A 19,213-nucleotide genomic window follows, 5' to 3' on the forward strand; every position below is an offset into this window, starting at 1 on the left:
TGTGAATATGGGGGGGAGAGGAGGGTCCTAATATATGGTGACAAGAGCAGATTTGACTTTGGGTGGTGGGCACACAGTGCAATATACAGATCTTGTAACATGGAAACTCACACCTGAAACCTATATGATCATGTCGACTGATGTCACCCCAATAAAATTAATTTTAAAAAATAAAACAATTCTCAATTTAAAAAAATTCATTGTCCTTAATTTCACTTGTTTATAATAAACTAGAGGCCCGGTGCACAAAAATTTGTGCACTCGGGGGGGAGGGGGGGTCCCTCAGCCCAGCCTGTGCCCTCTCGCAGTCTGGGACCCCTTGGGAGATAACGACCTGCTGGCTTAGGCCCGCTCCGGGTGGCAGAGGGCAGGCCCAATCCCTAGATGCAGCCCCTGGTCGGGCTCAGAGCAGGGCTGATTGGGGAGTTTGGGCGCCGCCCCCTGTCATGCACAGAGCAGGGCGGATTGGAAGGTTGCGATGCCACCCTCAGTCACGCTCAGCGTAGGGCCGATTGGGGGGTTGGGGCACCGCCCCTGTCACACTCAAGGCAGGGTCGATGGGGAGGTTGCGGCACCACCCCTTGTCACGCACAGAGCAGGGCCAATCAGGGGGTTGGGGAGCTCCCCCCTGTCACGCACAGAGCAGGGCCCAGCAGGGGGTTGGGGAGCTCCCCCCTGTCACTCACAGAGTAGGGCCGATAGGGGAGTTGGGGCACCGCTCCCCATCACACACAGAGCAGGCCGGATCAGGGGGTTGGGGCGCTGCACCCTGTCACACTCAGGGCAGGGCCAATGGGGAGGTTATGGCTCTACCCCGTCACACATAGAGCAGGGCCCGTTGGGGGAGGGGGGGCGGGTTGGGGCGCCTCACCCTGTCACACACAGAGCAGGGCCGATCAGGGGGTTGGGGCGCTGCACCCTATCACACATAGAGCCGCAGGGCGATCAGGGGGTTGGAGAGCTCCCCCCTATCAGGCACAGAGCAGGGCTGATCAGGGGGTTGGGGTGCCTTCCCCTGTCAGGAACAGAGCAGGGCAGATAGGGAGGTTGTGGACCCGCCCCCTGTCACACACAGAGCCGCAGGGCAATCAGGGGGTTTGGGCGCTGCCCCCTGTCACGCTGATCCCGGTGCCAGGAGGCCTCGAGGCTCCGCTGATCCCGGCGCTGGGAGGCATATTACCCTTTTACTATATAGGATAGAGGCCTGGTGCACGGGTGGGGGCCGGCTGGTTTGCCCTGAAGGGTGTCCTGGATCAGGGTGGGGGTCCCCACTGGGGTGCCTGGCCAACCTGGATGAGGGGATGATGGCTGTTTGCAGCTGGTCACACCCCCTTCAGGGTGGGGGTCCCCATTGGGGTGCCTGGCCAGTCTGGGTGAGGGGCTGAGGGCTGTTTTCAGGCTGGCAGGTGACTGAAGCTCCCAACCACTCCTTTTTTTCTTTTTTTTTAATTCTGGGCCAGCATAGCTCTGAGGCTTGGCTCCAACTCTTAGGCCTCGGCTGCTGAAAGCAGGTATCTGGTTTGTTTGGGTTCTATAATCGAAACACTGTTTCAACTCCAGCTCTGAAATCCTGGCTGGCTGAAAGCAGGTTTCTGGGGTTTTGTTTAGCTTCTATATTTGTACCAATGTTTCAAACTTCAAGCTCAGAGGCCGGCAGCGGCAGGCGGGGAACGCTGGAGTCCTCCGTCACTGAAGCAAGCAAGCCTCATGTTTGCTTCAAGCTGCCTGGCTGCCGGCCGTCATCTTGGCTGGCAGTTAATTTGCATATTGCCCTGATTAGCCAATGGGAAGGATAGCGGAGGTACGGCTAATTACCACGTTTCTCTTTTATTAGATAGGATACCTGTGTTGACCTTTATAAGAGGTGAAATTTTTAAAAACACATTTTAGCAATAATTAGTTTAAAAACAAAGAATATAAATATTGTCTAATTCCACAGAAAATATACCATTAAATGACTTTGCACTGTATTTTAAATGAGAAAAATTATTCTCAAGAAAAAAATAAAAATTATTCTATTAAGAAAAATGCACATTTTAGCATCTTTCACATTATTTAAGTACTTAGCATTGTTTATTAACACATTATCTTTAAAATTTCTTTGTACAAACTAGGAAGTTTTCAAGAAAATTAGTTAAATTCTTCAGTTTGATAACAATGACTGATTTTCAAGGAATATAGCTAGTTTTATATCTTAGTTTCAAGGTCTTATGAATCCATGGGTGTAACTTTAGCTTACAGTACCAAGGACATTCAGAACATATACTCAATTTCTGTCAAGTAAATTGTTTCATTCATGTGTTTATTGAATGTCTACCATGGATACACCAGGGATACAAATGAATAAAACACAATCCTTGCCCCAGAAGAACCTGAGAAGTTAATGTTAACCTCCATATGTCAGTTTGAAGGTAACAGGGATTTAACAGAAGAGGGAACATAATTCAGTCTGACAGCATGAAAGAAGGCTTGCCAGAGAAGGTGATGCTGGAACTTATAGAATATATACATTGGGTTGACCAGTTGGTAGTCAAGTTAGAGGCAGAGGTCAGGTGGGAGGATGTATGGAGTGTGTGTGTCTCATGTGTATATGCAGCCATTGCAAAGAAAAGGAAGAACATTCCAAAAACAAGGAAGCAGAGACTTGCATGCAAGCAACAGCATGGTTGCTTGGTTATATGTGGAGGAGTACAAGCAATTCAGAGTAATTGCTGCAGAAGCACAGATGATGAGGCTGGGGAGGCCTCCTCTGATGACCATGGACTGGTCCACATACACCATGCCACTGAAATATTTTAAGAAGGAAAATGACATGGTCGGGTTTCTGTGTTTGAGAGAGTAACACCTGTCAGAGTAATATGTCAGCAAAGAGAAAATATCCAGTATTCCAAATCTGCAAGTCATATCTTCCCAAATACCTCCACCAGGAATTTATAAGGATATTATCAGCTAGAAATCCTTACCCTGAGCTAAACCATATATAAATCACAGATTCCATTTGAAAGTCTAAACTGGAAACCAGATGGGTCATCTAGTCCCAATCCCTCTGTATTTTAACATCGATTTTTTAGAAAAAATTTGTTGTTGACATTATTACAAATGTTTCCCATTTCACCTTCCCTTGTGCTCCCCGTCACCCTGCCCCCACCCCACACTATTATCTGTGTCCATGGGTTATGTATGTATGCATATATATGTTCTTTGGTTAATCTCTTTCCGTTCCCTCAACCCCCCTTCCCTCTGAGATCTGTCACTCTGTTCTATGCACTGACCTATTTTGTTCATCAGTTTATTTTATTCATTCGATTCCACATATAAGTGAGATCCTGTGATATTTGTCTTTAACTGGCTTATTGTGCTTAGCCTAAGACCTTTAATATCGTTAAATGAACCTCACCCATTCTACTTTACCACAGACCTCACAATTCCTTACTGTCATATTCACCACAAATTTCACACGTTTAAGTGGCCTGCTTGTCCTCTATGTTTACTTGTCCCTTACTATTCTAGTAAGAGGAAAGATGGAAAGCCAAATTCAAAGGAAGAACATTTTCCCTAAGTCTGAGAACAGAGCTGTCCATGTTCCAAACCTCCCTTCCACTGGAATCCCCACGATGGTCTTCTAAGAGCAAAATTGAAGAAAAAAAATGAATTTTTAAATGCCCTCTACAGGGAAGAAGTCACAAATAACCTCTTGTGAATGACTCCAGCTGGTCATCTTGAAAACAGAAGTTGACAATCACAAGGGGATAGACTGGTGAACATTCTTTGTCATTAATTCTTTGCCAACAATGTTCATGCCAAGAAGAAGGAGAAAGGACTAATCTCTATTGAAGGTGGTTAGTAATGTCTTTATATCAAATGAATAGTATTTTTCTTCTTGCAAATAACCTATATCTATAATAATAAAAGCATAATATGCAAATCGACCAAATGGCCGAACAGCAGAACGACCTTCTGGACAAAGCCAGGACTGCAAGAGGCCTACTCTTGCACTAATTTCGTGCATCGGGCCTCCAGTTAAGTTATAATGCATGAAAAAAAGCTTCAGCAATTTTTTATGCTTTCTTCAAAATCTTTTCAGACATCAGATGAGAATAAAGGTTAGTTCTTTAAAAATTCAAGATAGGAAATTTATACTTCTCTAGAAAACTAATAAACATTCTTGGTCACTAAACTATATTTTTTATTGCATCTTGTTTAAAAATGTACAAATTGCTTTTCACTTCCTAGAGAATGTATAAGTGTATATGTTACCAAATTACTAGAGCACTTTCTTATAAAGTGTTATCTGTTCACAATGATGATACAGGAAACTCTGACATCTCCAAATGGTTGTGTTACAATCCCTCACAAACTATCTTGGCCTTTAAATTAACTCTTAAAAACCTAATCTAATTCCTGAGGGTTAGGGGTGGATGGTACTTAAGTCCATTGGAACTGCAACAATAAGAGGAATCCTACAACTTGTAGTTTTCATCTGCAACTGTATCAATGACAAAGTGCTTCTTGTGATATCAGTCCCAGCTTTACACACAAAAGTTATCTGCCAAAATCATTCCTATTGTATTTCATATCTATAATCGTACAAGTTTTCTTCACTATTCATAAAAAAGAGAGACAAATGGCAGAGCTGTTGAGAGTATAGTTCCCCAGAGCTCTTCACAGTCATTCACTTTTTTCCTCTTTGTATCATCTTTGAAGTACAAACTGCATTTGATTCAAGATAAAGCACTTTTTAAAATTTTAACATGTAACTAAATGACATGTAAAATTTCCAATGAAATTTAGTTTTTGAAACTGTAAAAGGATCCCTAAATCAGTTTTAAAATAGTAGCTTTCCAAAATTCTGATAATGAAAAAATCTAAAAATACAAATGGAATGAACCCAGCCAGATTTCATAAATTTTAGTAATTTGTAGTTATGCTGATTTAAAGAAAAATCAATATATTAAAAAGTAATGTTTCTGCATACATCCTTTAATAAATACTTTTTGGAAACACGTAGTGGCAGAAAAATCTCTTAAACACAATAGACGATACATGCAATACCCCCAAAATGCATAAACTCTAGCAGCACCAAGAGACTCTATCATCTAAACATTACAAGAATTAAAATATAATCAGTGCTTAAAATAGCCCATTTTTTCATTCATATAATCAAACTATTATTAAAATTTATCAGTACAAAAATAGTTTCACAAGCTACTAATGTCTATATATCTGTTCAGAATGCTCAAATATGTAACAGCAGTTATTTGTCATATTTATCATATATTACTGTATCTCTGAGGGTCATAAATTTATAATACACAAAATTAATAGTTTTAGTTTTCAATACTATATTTCAGTATTATATTCTAACAGCATGAGGATGCTATAAAATTAACTATTTCCAAGAGAATTTTAAATAGCTTTAAATCTTAAAAACAAAAAATCTTAGAATTTATTATTATTAAGAAATAACAAATAAATTTCAAAATTCCACAGAGTTGATGCTATGAAGCAAATAACACTCCCTGGAATAAAAGAACAAAACCTTCCCCATATGTATATGCTAGTCTGTTAGTATATAGCTACTTTATTTAGTATATAGCTAACCTAAGACTACTGTCTCAAATGATATCCTGAACATTCAAGTGAGCCACAGTGTATACCTGCACAGTCTCAAAAGGATATTATCATTTAGTTTAAAAAGTAATTTTTAAGAAAAAAATGCCATTTAGATATAATTTAATATCATTTCCCATAAGAAATTAGTAAGCGTTTTCATCCTCATGATCTACCTCTTTTTCACATCCTTAAACTTTAAAAGCACTTAAATAGATATTAATTTATTGAAACTTATTCAACGAGAATGTGTTTGCATAGTTTATGGCAAGGACATAAAACAGTACTATAGCACTTGACTGAGGAGTATTGAGCAGCCCATTCATTTTAAAATTTAGTTATGATGTATAATAAAAATATAAGAAATGAATAATTCAAGTAACCCTATAATGCCACTGAGTTAGAAAATAAAAAGTTGTATTAGCTTCATAAATAACTTTTATAAAAGTTCAAAAGTAATTTTAAAGAAGTATTTGTGGATGAAATTATATGTCTGAGATTTGCCTTAAAAATAATGGCAGAAGTGGAAGAGTCTGTAGGGGTAGAAATGAAACAAGAATGACCATTTTTTCATAACTGTTAAGACTAGGTGATGTATGTGTTCATGGGAGTTCATAACAGTATTCTCTCTTTCATATAATTTTGAAAATTTGTATAGATTTAAAGAGTAACAAAAATGTTTGCTTATATCTTAAATCTAAGTGGTATTTTTTTGAAAATACACAAAGCTAACAGAGTTTGTAAAGAACAAACTATAATTACATTACTAAAATGTTCAGGACCAAATGAAAATCAGGGTCTTCTTTTGATATGTTAACTCGTGAATTAATGAGATTAAGGCATCAATTCTGAATTCTAAGAAGAGCAGAAATTGGCTAGCTAAGTAGCTATTACTATAATCAACTCTTAATTAACTTGACTGACTAGATCACTGTTCTCTATATCCTTCCTTTAAAAACAAAAACAAACAATAGAGATTTTAGCATTATGCTCCCTATTTATTAGTAAAATAGTATCAACCAGAACAGAAAAATGTTGGCAAAATATTTTTTTGCTATTCATTCTTTTCTGTTAAAATAAGTACGTACTGAGTAGGGAATATAGTCAATAATATTTTAATAACTATATATGGTATCAGATGGGTACTAGAGTTATGGGGAAATCACTTGTTATATAAATGTCTAATCACTATGTTGTACACCTGAAACTAATATAATATTGAATGTCAACTATAATTAAAAAATAAAAGGAAAACTTTTAATGTACTAAGGAAGAAAGACAAAATGGTCTAAATAAGCCTTAAAACAGATTTTAATTATCTTCCAGTGATCTTTTCTCTACACAGGATAATAGGAACAGTTAATCAGCACACATATAAATATGTACATTACTGAAACAAAATTTCTACTCTCTTTTTTTTTTTAATCCTCACCCGAGGACATGCTTAGAGAGAGGAAGGGGGAAGGGGAGAGAAGGGGAGGGCGGGGGAAGAGAGAGAGACAGAGAGAGACATCGACTGATCGTCCTCTGCATGAGCACTAATAGGGAATCGAACTGCAACCCATGAGCATGTTCCAACCGGGAATCGAACGGGCAGCCCTTTGGTGCACTGGATATCGCTCAACCAACAAAGCCACTCCAGCTGAGCTAAAGTTTCTACTCTTAATGTGAGCTTTACTCTGATGTTTCCTATTTGGCTTTATTATATTTCATTTCTCAGAATGCCATGAATAACCTAAATTAATTTTAAATTACCACAGTTTGAAAAATCCTAGATTATATAATCTCTGAGGTCTCTCCTAACTGATATTTTGGGATTCTAACATTAACTACAATATACATCATCTTTTGTCTCCGGTAGAAATCAAAACAAGGTCAGAGAATAAGTCTAAAATCCTATAGCTAAAATGTTTTTACAATAATAAGAAAACTATAAGATTATGTAATGCTTTTAACACAATTAAAAGCTTAAATTGACCTGTTAAGTTTTACTCTCAGAACTCAAATATCTCCAGGGCTAATCACCTGATTACCAATCCCAGTTAGAAACTCCAAATACCAAGGATTAGCAAAACAATAAACATTCAGAAAACTTTGGGTGGATAAAGTAAACTAGAAATAGCATTTACAGATATTAAATAAAGAAATTCTATTTCTAAATGCTACACTATTCAATGCACATGACTTGATTGTTGCAAAGAAATCAAGTTTATGATTATACTCAGTGTAGTGAAGTCTATTAAATGGATATATTAAATATAATTTAACAGGAAAGGACATTTCCTCCCTCAACATAAGTATTTTTAAAAATTGCATACTAATCACATTGATCTTTAATTGTAATTGCATATTTTAAAAACCTGAATGTTTTACAAATCACAGTCTTCAGATCAGAACTAAAATTTTTCATGTGTTCAGTTGTTTTTACAGCTATAGAAAAGAGAACATACTTAATCTGCAATAGTAAAGCATGATCCCCATGATAATTCCAAGATATGTCTGTTTGTGCAAATTAGCATTTTTTGGAAATAAATTAGAATAGCCTCACTGTCAAATAGTTTCTATCCATTCATTCCTTTAAAAAAAACCTTACCTAATTTCTTCTTCCTGAGCCTGACCGTGAAGTCCCTCAATGCTAGTCTCTAATACAGTGGTTCTCAACCTGTGGGTCGCGGCCCCTTTGATGGTCGAAGGACCCTTTCACAGGGGTTGCCTAAGACCATCCTGCATATCAGATATTTACATTACAATTCATAACAGAAGCAACATTACAGTTATGAAGTAGCAACGAAAATAATTTTATGGTTGGGTCACAACAGGAGGAACTGTATTTAAAGGGGCAGAAGGTTGAGAACCACTGCAATATGTTCAGTCCTATGCCCCTAATATCCAACAAGTTCAGTCAAAATTAAAGGTTCTCATAAAAAAGAGTTTGGAATATCTCACTTCACAATTCTTCTGAATATGCTAAAGAACTTGATTTTTTAAAAATTGGTCCAAAAAGAGATGCACAACAAAGGAAAATTGTTTTCTTAATTTCAATGAAAACTACCCAGTAAAAAATTGCCAAAGAAGAGTAAAAATGAACTTTAAGACATCGACTGATAGGTATCTGTTTACATGTGCAATAATGCAGTTTCATAGACCTCCTTACATTCCCAAAATCCCACAATGCGGCCCATAATTAATGTGACTGATTTGGAACACATGTAGGATAAACTGTACCTGCTTAACGTATATCAAATTCTTTTTTAAAATTCAGAAGCATGTGAAGATTTACTTTCTGTTAGTTGGTGTACAAAAATAATTCTCACATTAACAGGTTTATTCTAGACGTTACCGCAATAACTTGCTTCCTTCTGTGAAATCATACCGTGAGATCACCTCTAAGACTATGGTAAGCTTAAGTTCAGAGTAGAAATTATTTTTAAAAAATTACAACCCTCAAGAACATATATGACAATGGAAACCAGATTAACACAGGGAGCCTTTCAGCGACTGTGTTAGAAAATAAGAAGAGACTTACAATAATACATATGCTTTTTCACTGAAAAATGATTTGTACTGTTATTAGCTCAGTAGCCCTTTTTTTATATACAGATAAAGGAAATATTCATTCCTGCCCATCCAGGCAACTATAAATTATTAAAATCTTTCTGAGGTTAACAGAAACAGTTAAAAACATCTGACCTGAAATTTTCACTCAGGGTTATAACTTTGCAAGATTCATCGGAAACCCAAATAACTTTCCATGTTTACATATTTTACTGAATCATGATGGTTGAATTGAATTTGTACCTATGTGAAAATGGCAATGCATTCTGAGTCGGTTCAGCCCTTGACTCTGAGTTCTGGGTGACATCAGGTGTTCTTTCGTCATCTGTCCCATTGATACTTTCTGGTGTTAAAGGAGACTGAAGATCCCCGCCTGCTGATTCCTTAAAAACAAAGGGATAAAAAAAGTGTTATACTTCTACTAAAAGACACAAGATCATCTTCAAGTTAAAACTGACTCTGATGTATGCTTACTTATGAACTATATTTCAATTAAAAATTTAAATCAGACTTTAAAATGAAATTTGAAGTGGAAATGATTTTTTAAAGCAAAGCGACTCACAATAAAACTATCTGAAACCCTAACACAATTTAGAATATAGTTGTAAAGAACTGAAACACTTGGGGCTTACATAAGCAACTAATTAGTTAGAATAAAAGATGTTCAACGAATTGCTTGAGAAGAAAGAGAAGATGGCACAAAAATGCAAGAAGATGTGAGGTTTTATTTGGGAGGGTACGACAGAAAAGTGGAGAGAGAAATCTTCAGAAGTTTTAACTTTTTTACTTACCCTACTTTTCAATTCTTGGAATTATTTAGAAAAACAGTCAGAAATACCTCTATAACATGCATAATGATGTCAGTGTATTTCAGCTTTTCTTGACTCCTACTCAAAATGGAATTATTTTTCTTCACAAAATTTCCTCTTATATCTACTTTTAATTGATCAGCCTATCAAGGTAAATTTAATGTATCCCTTAGGAAAATAAATGGAATTTAAAATGAAGCTCAAGCTGACACTTATTCTTGCATCTGCCATGATCAAATTATCCAAATTTGATATCAGAAATCAGAATGAGGGGGTCATTTGATAAACTGTTAACCAGGTGAGGTTCTAGCATGAGATACTGAAAGAGCAGCTTGGTGGACCCCTTGTTATTGCTGGGAAATAGAACTTCACACCTGAAATATTAGGCTATTGTTAGGGAAGAAAATGAAAATATCACTAGTGAACTGGTTAGGTATGGTCATAATTTATCAACTTAGAATACAAGATTTCCTAAGATAAAATCAAGGATAATATGTGTAATACAGGGAAATGCTTCTAATTAGGAAAAAAACATAGAAGAATATAAGGAGATAGCCTATGTTATGATAATTTATATACTTTACATGAAAAATCTTGCACATGAAGTGCTGGGAAGAAATATGGAAAATATTGATGTGGTGAGACTTTTTTTTTGAGGGGGCTTATGGTTTTACACCACCGAATGCATTTTATTTCACACTTAAATATAATTTAGCTAATAGTACCACAATGCTATAAATTATATAAGCTATCAAAGATCAAAAGATGACTCTCTTGATTCCACATTATCACTTAATTATTTTTTAAATATTAATGGAACCTCTATTTCAACCTTTAATTTCACTCATTAAATCTTTCTCCTGAATCCTCTTTGTTTCCACTAACAGTCAATGCATGGATAAAGTTCATAAGATAATGTGCAACATAAAATTGTTTACAACAAAGTCAAATCATACTAAGGGAATAATGGGAACACTATCCAAAGTGACTCCTTCCAAGTCAATTATGGACAATATCATAAAGATGACAGAAAAATATACTAATAGCACATTCAGATTTCTTTGCAAGTGCCAAGGGTTAGCTCTATTTTGAGAAAAAATATTCAGAAAATTGCAGGCAATTAATTATTGGTATAATTTATGTAAGAAAGACAACCTGGAATTCCAATCAATTCATATTCAAAGAAAAGACTTCACCTCTAAATCAAAATATGGGTGAGTAAATAAACATAATAATATTGAATTTTAATTTATAAATTTTAAAGAATCTTTTAAAAATTCTTCACATTCACTGACTTCTTAGATTAACTCATCAACTACTAGTTTTGATTCCAACCAAAGAGAGCTTGTGCTGTATCCCCTCCTGTCCTCTCAACCTAACCCACTTTCCACCTGCTCTTCAACCTCAAGACTAACAATCTTTGGTTTTATTTCTCTCCAGACATCATAAAGCCAATCATGTTAATTACACTCTCGCTAGCATCATCCCAATTTTCAGGTTTCCTTTACCTTTTATAACATCTATGTTGTCAATTTTAATTTCATATAAAATGAACCATCATTCCCTATTCTTATGTGCCCAAGCTACCGAGAGCTATGAGAGAAAATATACTGTTAAATATGCTGATTGGTGCCATAAAGATAATTTTGAGCTCTGACTTTAATTATGCTCTAGAAGTGCCGAGTAATCTTTACCTACTCGGTTTGACTCTTTTTTCTTTACCTAACAGCTGTTCCAAACCTCTGTTCAAGCCTTCTCTCTTTTTAGTTGTCCTTCCTCTTTCACAGAGAAACTAGAAATAAATTGGCATAGGCTTCCTCAATCTCCCTCTTATCTGTATCTGAATCCATTTTTATTCTTCCTTCCTGTCTCAGATAGAGTGGCTAATTTGTTTCCATCCTCCCCCCCTCACAACAGTACCTTCTGCATAATGCTCCATCTATGATCCCTTCCTTCTATTCTTCTCTTTCTCCTTCCTGACTCAATTTAAAAGTCTTAGACAAATGACAGCTAAATTGTTTTTCTAGACTCCACTGAAGAAAAACTTTGATAATATCTGATTATATAAACCTTTTATCTTTAATGCATATTCTGAGAAAAATACCTAACAAGTTAACTGGAATACAGTATTTTTACTATGAACCATATAAAATATTTCAGGAATAGAACCAATCATAACTCTTGATTTGATATAAAATTAACTGTTTATAAGATTTCCATGGAAACATAAGAACATAAGATCTTCCATAGAGGAAAATGTTCTAAGTTAATGTCTATTATTTAAAGAGTGATATGAGCCAGGACCGGTTTGGCTCAGTGGATAGAGCGTCAGCCTGCGGACTGAAAGGTCCCGGGTTCGATTCCGGTCAAGGGCATGTACCTGGGTTGCGGGCACATCCCCCGTGGGAGATGTGCAGGAGGCAGCTAGTCGATGTTTCTCTCCCATCGATGTTTCTAACTATCTATCTCTCTCCCTTCCTCTCTGTAAAAAATCAATAAAATATATTTAAAAAATAAAAAATAAAGAGTGATATGAAAGAAACTAACAATATGTAATTCAACCTATTCCTAAAGATGCAACCTTGATCAAGAAAACATTAAGATTATTGGTAATACTTTCAACAATAAAGAATCATTTAAAAAAAAGGTTATCTGACATGATCGCACTCGGGAGTCTAAGAATGGGGAAGTGAATAACTTTGCTCTAAATGCCAGACTGCTTTCAGAGAGGTGGGATGGTTTGTCCATGGCACTGCTTCTCATAGTGTGGTCCCCAGACTGACAGCATCAGCATCTCTGGAAACTTGTTAGAAATGCACATTCCTGGGCCCCATCTCAGCCTCACCAAATCAGACTTCTTCCGGTGGGAACCAGCAACTTGTGTTTTAACAGCTCTTCCAGGGGATTCTGATGCAGGCTTTATTCAATTAAGGAATTTGTGTTTTTCTAAATAACTGTTATGTGCCAGATCCTATGTTGAGGTTTTACATCATTATCTTCACCATAGCAACCACATCACCAACAACAGCTGTTGACATTAAGCATTTACTATATGCCAAGCACTTTGTACTCCTCATTCAATTCTCACAAAACCCTATAAGAAGATAACTCTTCTTATTCCCATTTTATAGATTTTTAAAAAATAGTAACTTGCTTAAATCAGAAAACCAGATTCAAAAACAGTCTCTATTGCCATGATCGTATGACACTGGCATAATGTCATCCTATATAATAAAAGGCTAATACGCAAATTGTCCCCTCAACCGGGAGTTCGACTGGGAGTTCAACCCAGAGTTCGACCAGGGGGTGGGGCCGGCCGGCCAACCACCCGAGGGCCCTCCCCCTGGCCGGCCTGGCCCCAATCGGAGCCGGCCATCCAGACCCCACCCGTACATGAATTCATGCATTGGGCCTCTAGTCTGTTATATTAACGTTGCCATTATCATACTTGTTCCTCCCAACCATCCTATAAAGCAAGTAATGAAATATTCATGTTACAGATATATAAGCAATTTTAGCAAGATCACACAGTGACAGAAAAAGGATTTATGACTAAGCCTGTCAGACTTGAACACCCATACTCTGAACCACTTGTTTATCCCTCCTCAAACAAAAACAAAAGCTATGCCTAAGAGTTTATTATTATTAATTATCCCATATAACCTTCTGATCCTTTTGCTAAATTCATGAGTCATATTCAATTCTCCAGGCAGAGCGTTAATTTAGCAAGTTGGGTTAAACCACTGAGAACCAAGCTCTGTTCTCTAGCTGAATAGGATCGGAGTAGCCAGCGTTCAAACACTGCAAACTAAAACTAATATTAATGACACCTGTAATGGACTGTCACAAAAAGGGGAGAAAAGAGAAGTGAAAAGAAATACTTTTTCTTTTCTTTTTTTTTTTTTCACTATTTCTCTAGCTTCAATTAACAATCAAACTTCAAATATTTTGAAAAGATTAATTGGTGTCAATATATTTTGGCTCTCAAATACTGATGAGCTTATGGTATGTCTTGGATATATCCCTTCAATGAATGTAAAGGCTTAAAGACACTCCTTCCACCAAGGAGGAGCAGGTATCTTAGCAACCTGTAGTAGTTCATGGCCAATTAAACAAAAGCAAGTTATGATTGGAGAAACAGAAACTAAGTACAAAGGCAAAATGTAATCTTTTACAGTATCATTGGAATCATTTGAGTATTCTCTTACACTACAATCATTCACCGAGTAACTGACGTTCCCAGCACGTATTGGTACTAAATTTTAAACAGGCTTTTATGCTTAAAAGTATCACTATACCATCAGAGCACTCAGGGAAGATAGATTCAAAGGAAATTTCAAAATTATCATTCATGTTATTCCTGGTCAGTGTTAGTACAGAGATAGTATAATGAAGCTTCAATCCAGAGTAAACCCTTAGACTGTGAGGAAATATGTACTTTAAGCATACTTAAGAGAGCTTTCCTTTCCTTTAAAAAAAAATACACACCCAAAACTCTTTACACCAGTAGGGTTTGCCAAATAGAGTTTGGTGCCAGGTTGGGGAAGAAAGTGAATAGTGAAAGTTTTCTAAAATGTTCCAATCGTTTGGCTAGTCACTAAATTCCAAGGCAATTTCTATTTACTTCCTCAAGGAAGTTTTATGTAAATCTGCTACTAATGACATCATTCCAGAGAAACAATTGTACATCTGATCTTCATAAAACTCCCAAGGAAACTTCAAAAATAGTTACTAAAGAGAAAAAGCACAAAACTGAACTCTACTCCTGTTTTCCTGAGCCTCCCCCGTCTTTGTCTCCTCTAGTAGCTGCACCTCAGTGACTAGCACAGAACACAAACAATAGATCGGTCTATGCTCTATATGTACGATTGTTTTTTAAGTTGTATCCACATTTTAAAAATCTGCGTTTTAATTGCTAAGCTAATCCCTCCCCATCCCCAGATTCTTGTAGACACTGGCATATAGGACAAACACCTTTCTTTCTTGACTAGTACAGATGAACTAAAGGGTACATTTCTGTGTTCAATTTGAAAATTATCTTAATTTTGCCATTATGTTCTTAAGTTTGACTCTGGCATGAAGGATATCATCTAAAATGAACAAGGCTCATAAATAAGAATGGAAATTAAATACCCACCTGTGAAGGTGTACTGGTAAGTTCCATCTTTTCTTGTGATTTCTCCTTTGCTAGTCGAGCAGCTTCTTTAAATTCCTGAAACTTTTCTGCAAACTGAATGTATAAAGACTATATACATTAACCAAATAAAAATAAGTTGCAATGCTCACTTTTACCTTAATTTTCTTTTATCGTTTCTATAACTGACTCTTATGCATGCAACCTACCCCTCAAATCAATTATAAGTATAATATGAAAATGACAAAAAAAGAAACCAAATACTAAAACATATGTATACTGCAAAGTACATTGACAAATCTCATTCAAAAACATCATAACATAACTAAGTTAGAATCTGGTGTCAGCTAGCTTACCTAAGTCCTTCCTTGGTTTTTCATATATACTTTACTAAAACGGGCAGGGGTTGGGGGGGGGGGGGTACACATCAGGAGAGGAATCAGTAAAGATGGGCATACCATGTTTGTTTATCATGGAAAAAAGGGAATCTCTTAAGTATCAACTCCTAAACATCTCAGTATCTGGAGCATGCTCTTAACTTTTACTATAATATAAACTCTTGTATTTTATTTTCAACAATACAAACAGCAACATTTACTATTACCACTAACTGACATTAATAAAACTTCATTTCTAAAGACTCCTAAACAGCCAATGTACAGCAGCAGAAGGAATAATATGTCTCCAAAAGGTCTTTCAGATTGGTAACAATTTAAAAAATTACTGTACATAAAATGCTAATTCTTAGGAACTCACAGAAATCTATAAACGTCACAGCCACAAATACTACCTTATCTATGTGTTGGAAGTAGATACTAGTTTACCACTATTCTCAGGGAGAGTAAGTTATGGTTACAAAATAACCAAATTTAAAAACCTAAAATTTCTTTTTCTTGGCCGGGTGGCCTGGTTGGAGCATCGTCCCGTACAACAAAAGGTTTCAGGTTCGATTCCCAATCAGGGCACATACCTAGGTTGCTGGTTCAATTCCCAGTCGGGTGCGTATAGGAGACAACCAAACACTCTCTCTCTCTCTCTCTCTCTCTCTCTCTCTCTTTCTAATAAATAAAAAGCATGTCCTGTGAGGACTAAAAAACAACAACAACAAAAAAAGCCCTAAAATCTCTATGCAATTTAAACCACTTGGTTAAAGTTGGTAATAAAAATATGAAATGATCGTTCTCTCCTCAAACCCCATAAGCCAACCCTGATTTCATTTCTGTCTTGGGAAGGAAAGCTTTGGTAGGAAAGGCTCATGATACTCTGATGTGCCTTTGGGAGATAGAGGAGGATCAAAATTAGAGTTGTCATTGCAACTTTTCCTTCTTGCTTTAAATCTTTCACCCCCTCCTACAACTTGTAGATCTGGGAAGTGAATCTCTATACTATACTTTAGTTCCTGTGCTAATTAAACAGAACATCTCCTTACAGAAAAAAAAAAAAAACACAAAAAAACACAAAACTGAATACAAAGCTTGAAAGGTCTTATTCATGTTGGTGGAATTAATTAACCATAATTAATTTCTCTTTATGTAATCTGTAGTACAGAAAGCTTTTCTTACACTCATTTAGCATTCCAAAGTAGTTAATGTTTAAAACCCTTCTCAACTTCACAAAGACCTATGCTATTGCTAATTTTTAAAGACTTAAGTTTCCATGATAACAAAATACAACACAGGAAGCACTAAAGCATAGCTGTAACTTTTCTCATACATCAACCTTAACGAACCATCCTGTTCTAATACTGCCACTCTCCCTTACTTTGAGAGGCCTCTGTCTATAATTGCCTTCAGGGGCTTCTCCAACCCCTTGCATTCATTTATATATTTTAATGATAAAACAAGTCAGAATATTTATGTTTGCTTCATTTATATAAAATATTATACACTCCGTTGGGTCCTTTACAGTCTATAAAGCATCCACATTAGACTTCAAGGCTAGTCTCTTCAGAATGCTTTGTTCCAAAGCATTCTGAAGAGATTAACTGTAAACTCTTGGAGCCAAATCTAGTGAATAAAAACCTGGACTTGGCTCTGAGAGCTAATAGGTTGTTTCCTGATAGTCAACCCACATGCAAAATACTAGAATTCACTACTGGTAAGGTTGGTCAAAAATATATTCTTAATTTAAGAAAGGAAAATAAAATTCTTGAAATATTAAAGCCATTCCCAGAAAAGAAGATCAAATGAGAGGAGACAGTATAATTGAACAGAATTTAATAAACGATTCCTTTATTACATTAGCTACTTTCCCACTAACCTGAAAGACACAATGAAAAACTTAATATATGGTCAAAATTACTTAAGCTCAAAAATCATTTCATGCAAGTTTAGTGAAGATATTAAGCCACATTTTAGTTCCTGTGCTAACCAAAAATTCAGCAAGTGGAATATAATTATAGTTTTATTTTATTCTTGCTATAGTCTGTAATGAATGGTTCCAAAAGAAAAGTTCTAAGGTTCTGAGTAATGGCAAAAGTATTAGAATAAACGTATTATTTCCTAAGGGAATTATTTATGGAGGGACAATGCTCAGCCAGATACCTGTGTCCCTGTTATGTTGAAATACTTTGAATCTAAACTCATACCTCTACTACAGTTCAAGTAATGTATTTAGAGAATTAGATGGGTGTAAGAGAAATCAAAGCAGGTAACTTGGTTGTTTTAATTATCCTATAAAGAATGTCTTATAATTACCAAGGCAAAAGTTAAAATAGTCTAAAAATTGAGCTTCAAACTGCAATTTATGAAAAAGATAACATTTGAAAACAAGTGTTAAGGGATGTTTACAACTAAAACAAAAGGAAACAAAGTAGCTTATTTCATACTTATTCCTTACATACTCTTTCCATGTGACATCCACTGAACTATCTAATAGTAACCTCAAGTCAATAAATATTCACAAAAAGTGTAAGACTTTTAAAAAGAATCTGAATGACCCAAACTATTTGAAGTCTCAAGCCATGAGATCCTGTGTATACTAAAACACATGTAAAATGTTTCAAATGTAGGGTTGTCCTAACTGAATGCTTCAGAGAAGTTTTCAGCATAAATCTTTGGGTCTGGTGAGCGTAAAATTTGAAGAGCAAAAGTGAGTAATACTCATTTTCTTCATCATCTTAGGGAGATAGTTTCCTCTTTTCCTTACACACTCTTTCCATGCGACAGCCACAGACTCAAGGTGTGAAGACTGCTCGACTTGGCTTATAGGCAGGACAACTGTTTTGTTTCCTGGTGATGGTCTGTATTATATTGGCTTTTCTGGCCACAGTACTTCACTCAGTTAGTATTTCCCAAGAACTCCTCATAGTATCTATGGGGTCTCTGTATTGCATCAGAGAGCTCAGAATAATTCTGACCCAGACAATGCACAACTTTCCCTAAACATAGTGATTTATGTGTGTCTGCTGTCACGTCAGAAAGTTGAAATATATACCATTATCAGCTTGAGTTTTCACAACTCATAAGAGCTTGGTGTCTACCTATCTTGCAGACCATCTCCAACTAAGGATGTAAAGTCATGAGCAAAGTCCATTCTGAAGTGGTGATTCACATGTTTTATTTCCTATCATACACACAGTTAACTATGCAAAGCCTTCTCAATCAGCGGTGACTATTTTTAATGTGTGCAATGAATTTTCCAATTGACAATAGAATCCAATGATCTCTTCCTGCTTTAAAATTACAACAGTTCTGAGAATATTAAACAAATTTCTCCTATATATTTTACACTCTCCATTTGCTACTATATATTTAAGATATCTGACCCGAAGACGAAGATTTCCACTGAGATCTGAGGAATTAACTTACTTTTGAAAGATGATGCTCAGAAGAGAATCCCAGTCCATAAACAGTGTTTGCCCGGCTATCGGCCCACTGGCCAAACTTCTGAGATGTTTTCGTAAATGTCATGTTTGGGGTGATGGTGCTATTAATTATTGCCTGAAAAATAAAGCAAGTATGAGTAACCTGCCCAAAATTAGCAAAGAGACATTTAAACACAGAATTATTTCGTTACATAAAAACTTAGGATTCTTAATGAGCCAGTACATTAAATATACAGTATAGTTACAGAAATAGTTTATATTATTGCAAGTGACAGAGTG

General features: G+C 36.2%; 1 protein-coding gene across 1 annotated transcript in view; it reads right to left on the reverse strand.

The window, feature by feature from the left end:
• HOMER1 (homer scaffold protein 1) overlaps window positions 1-19,213 on the reverse strand; it is a 90,761-nt gene that overhangs the window by 31,212 nt on the left and 40,336 nt on the right. Inside the window, exons 3-5 of the mRNA XM_070412242.1 lie at window positions 18,918-19,049; window positions 15,112-15,204; window positions 9,409-9,548 (exon numbers count right to left, since the gene is read on the reverse strand). Coding sequence (XP_070268343.1) covers window positions 9,409-9,548; window positions 15,112-15,204; window positions 18,918-19,049 — 365 coding nt within the window. The remainder of the gene's footprint in view (window positions 1-9,408; window positions 9,549-15,111; window positions 15,205-18,917; window positions 19,050-19,213) is intronic.

This window comes from Myotis yumanensis, unplaced genomic scaffold (genome assembly GCF_028538775.1).
Source record: "Myotis yumanensis isolate MYYU_CA2020_CCGP unplaced genomic scaffold, mMyoYum1.0.hap1 SCAF_4, whole genome shotgun sequence".
Lineage (NCBI taxonomy): Eukaryota > Metazoa > Chordata > Mammalia > Chiroptera > Vespertilionidae > Myotis > Myotis yumanensis.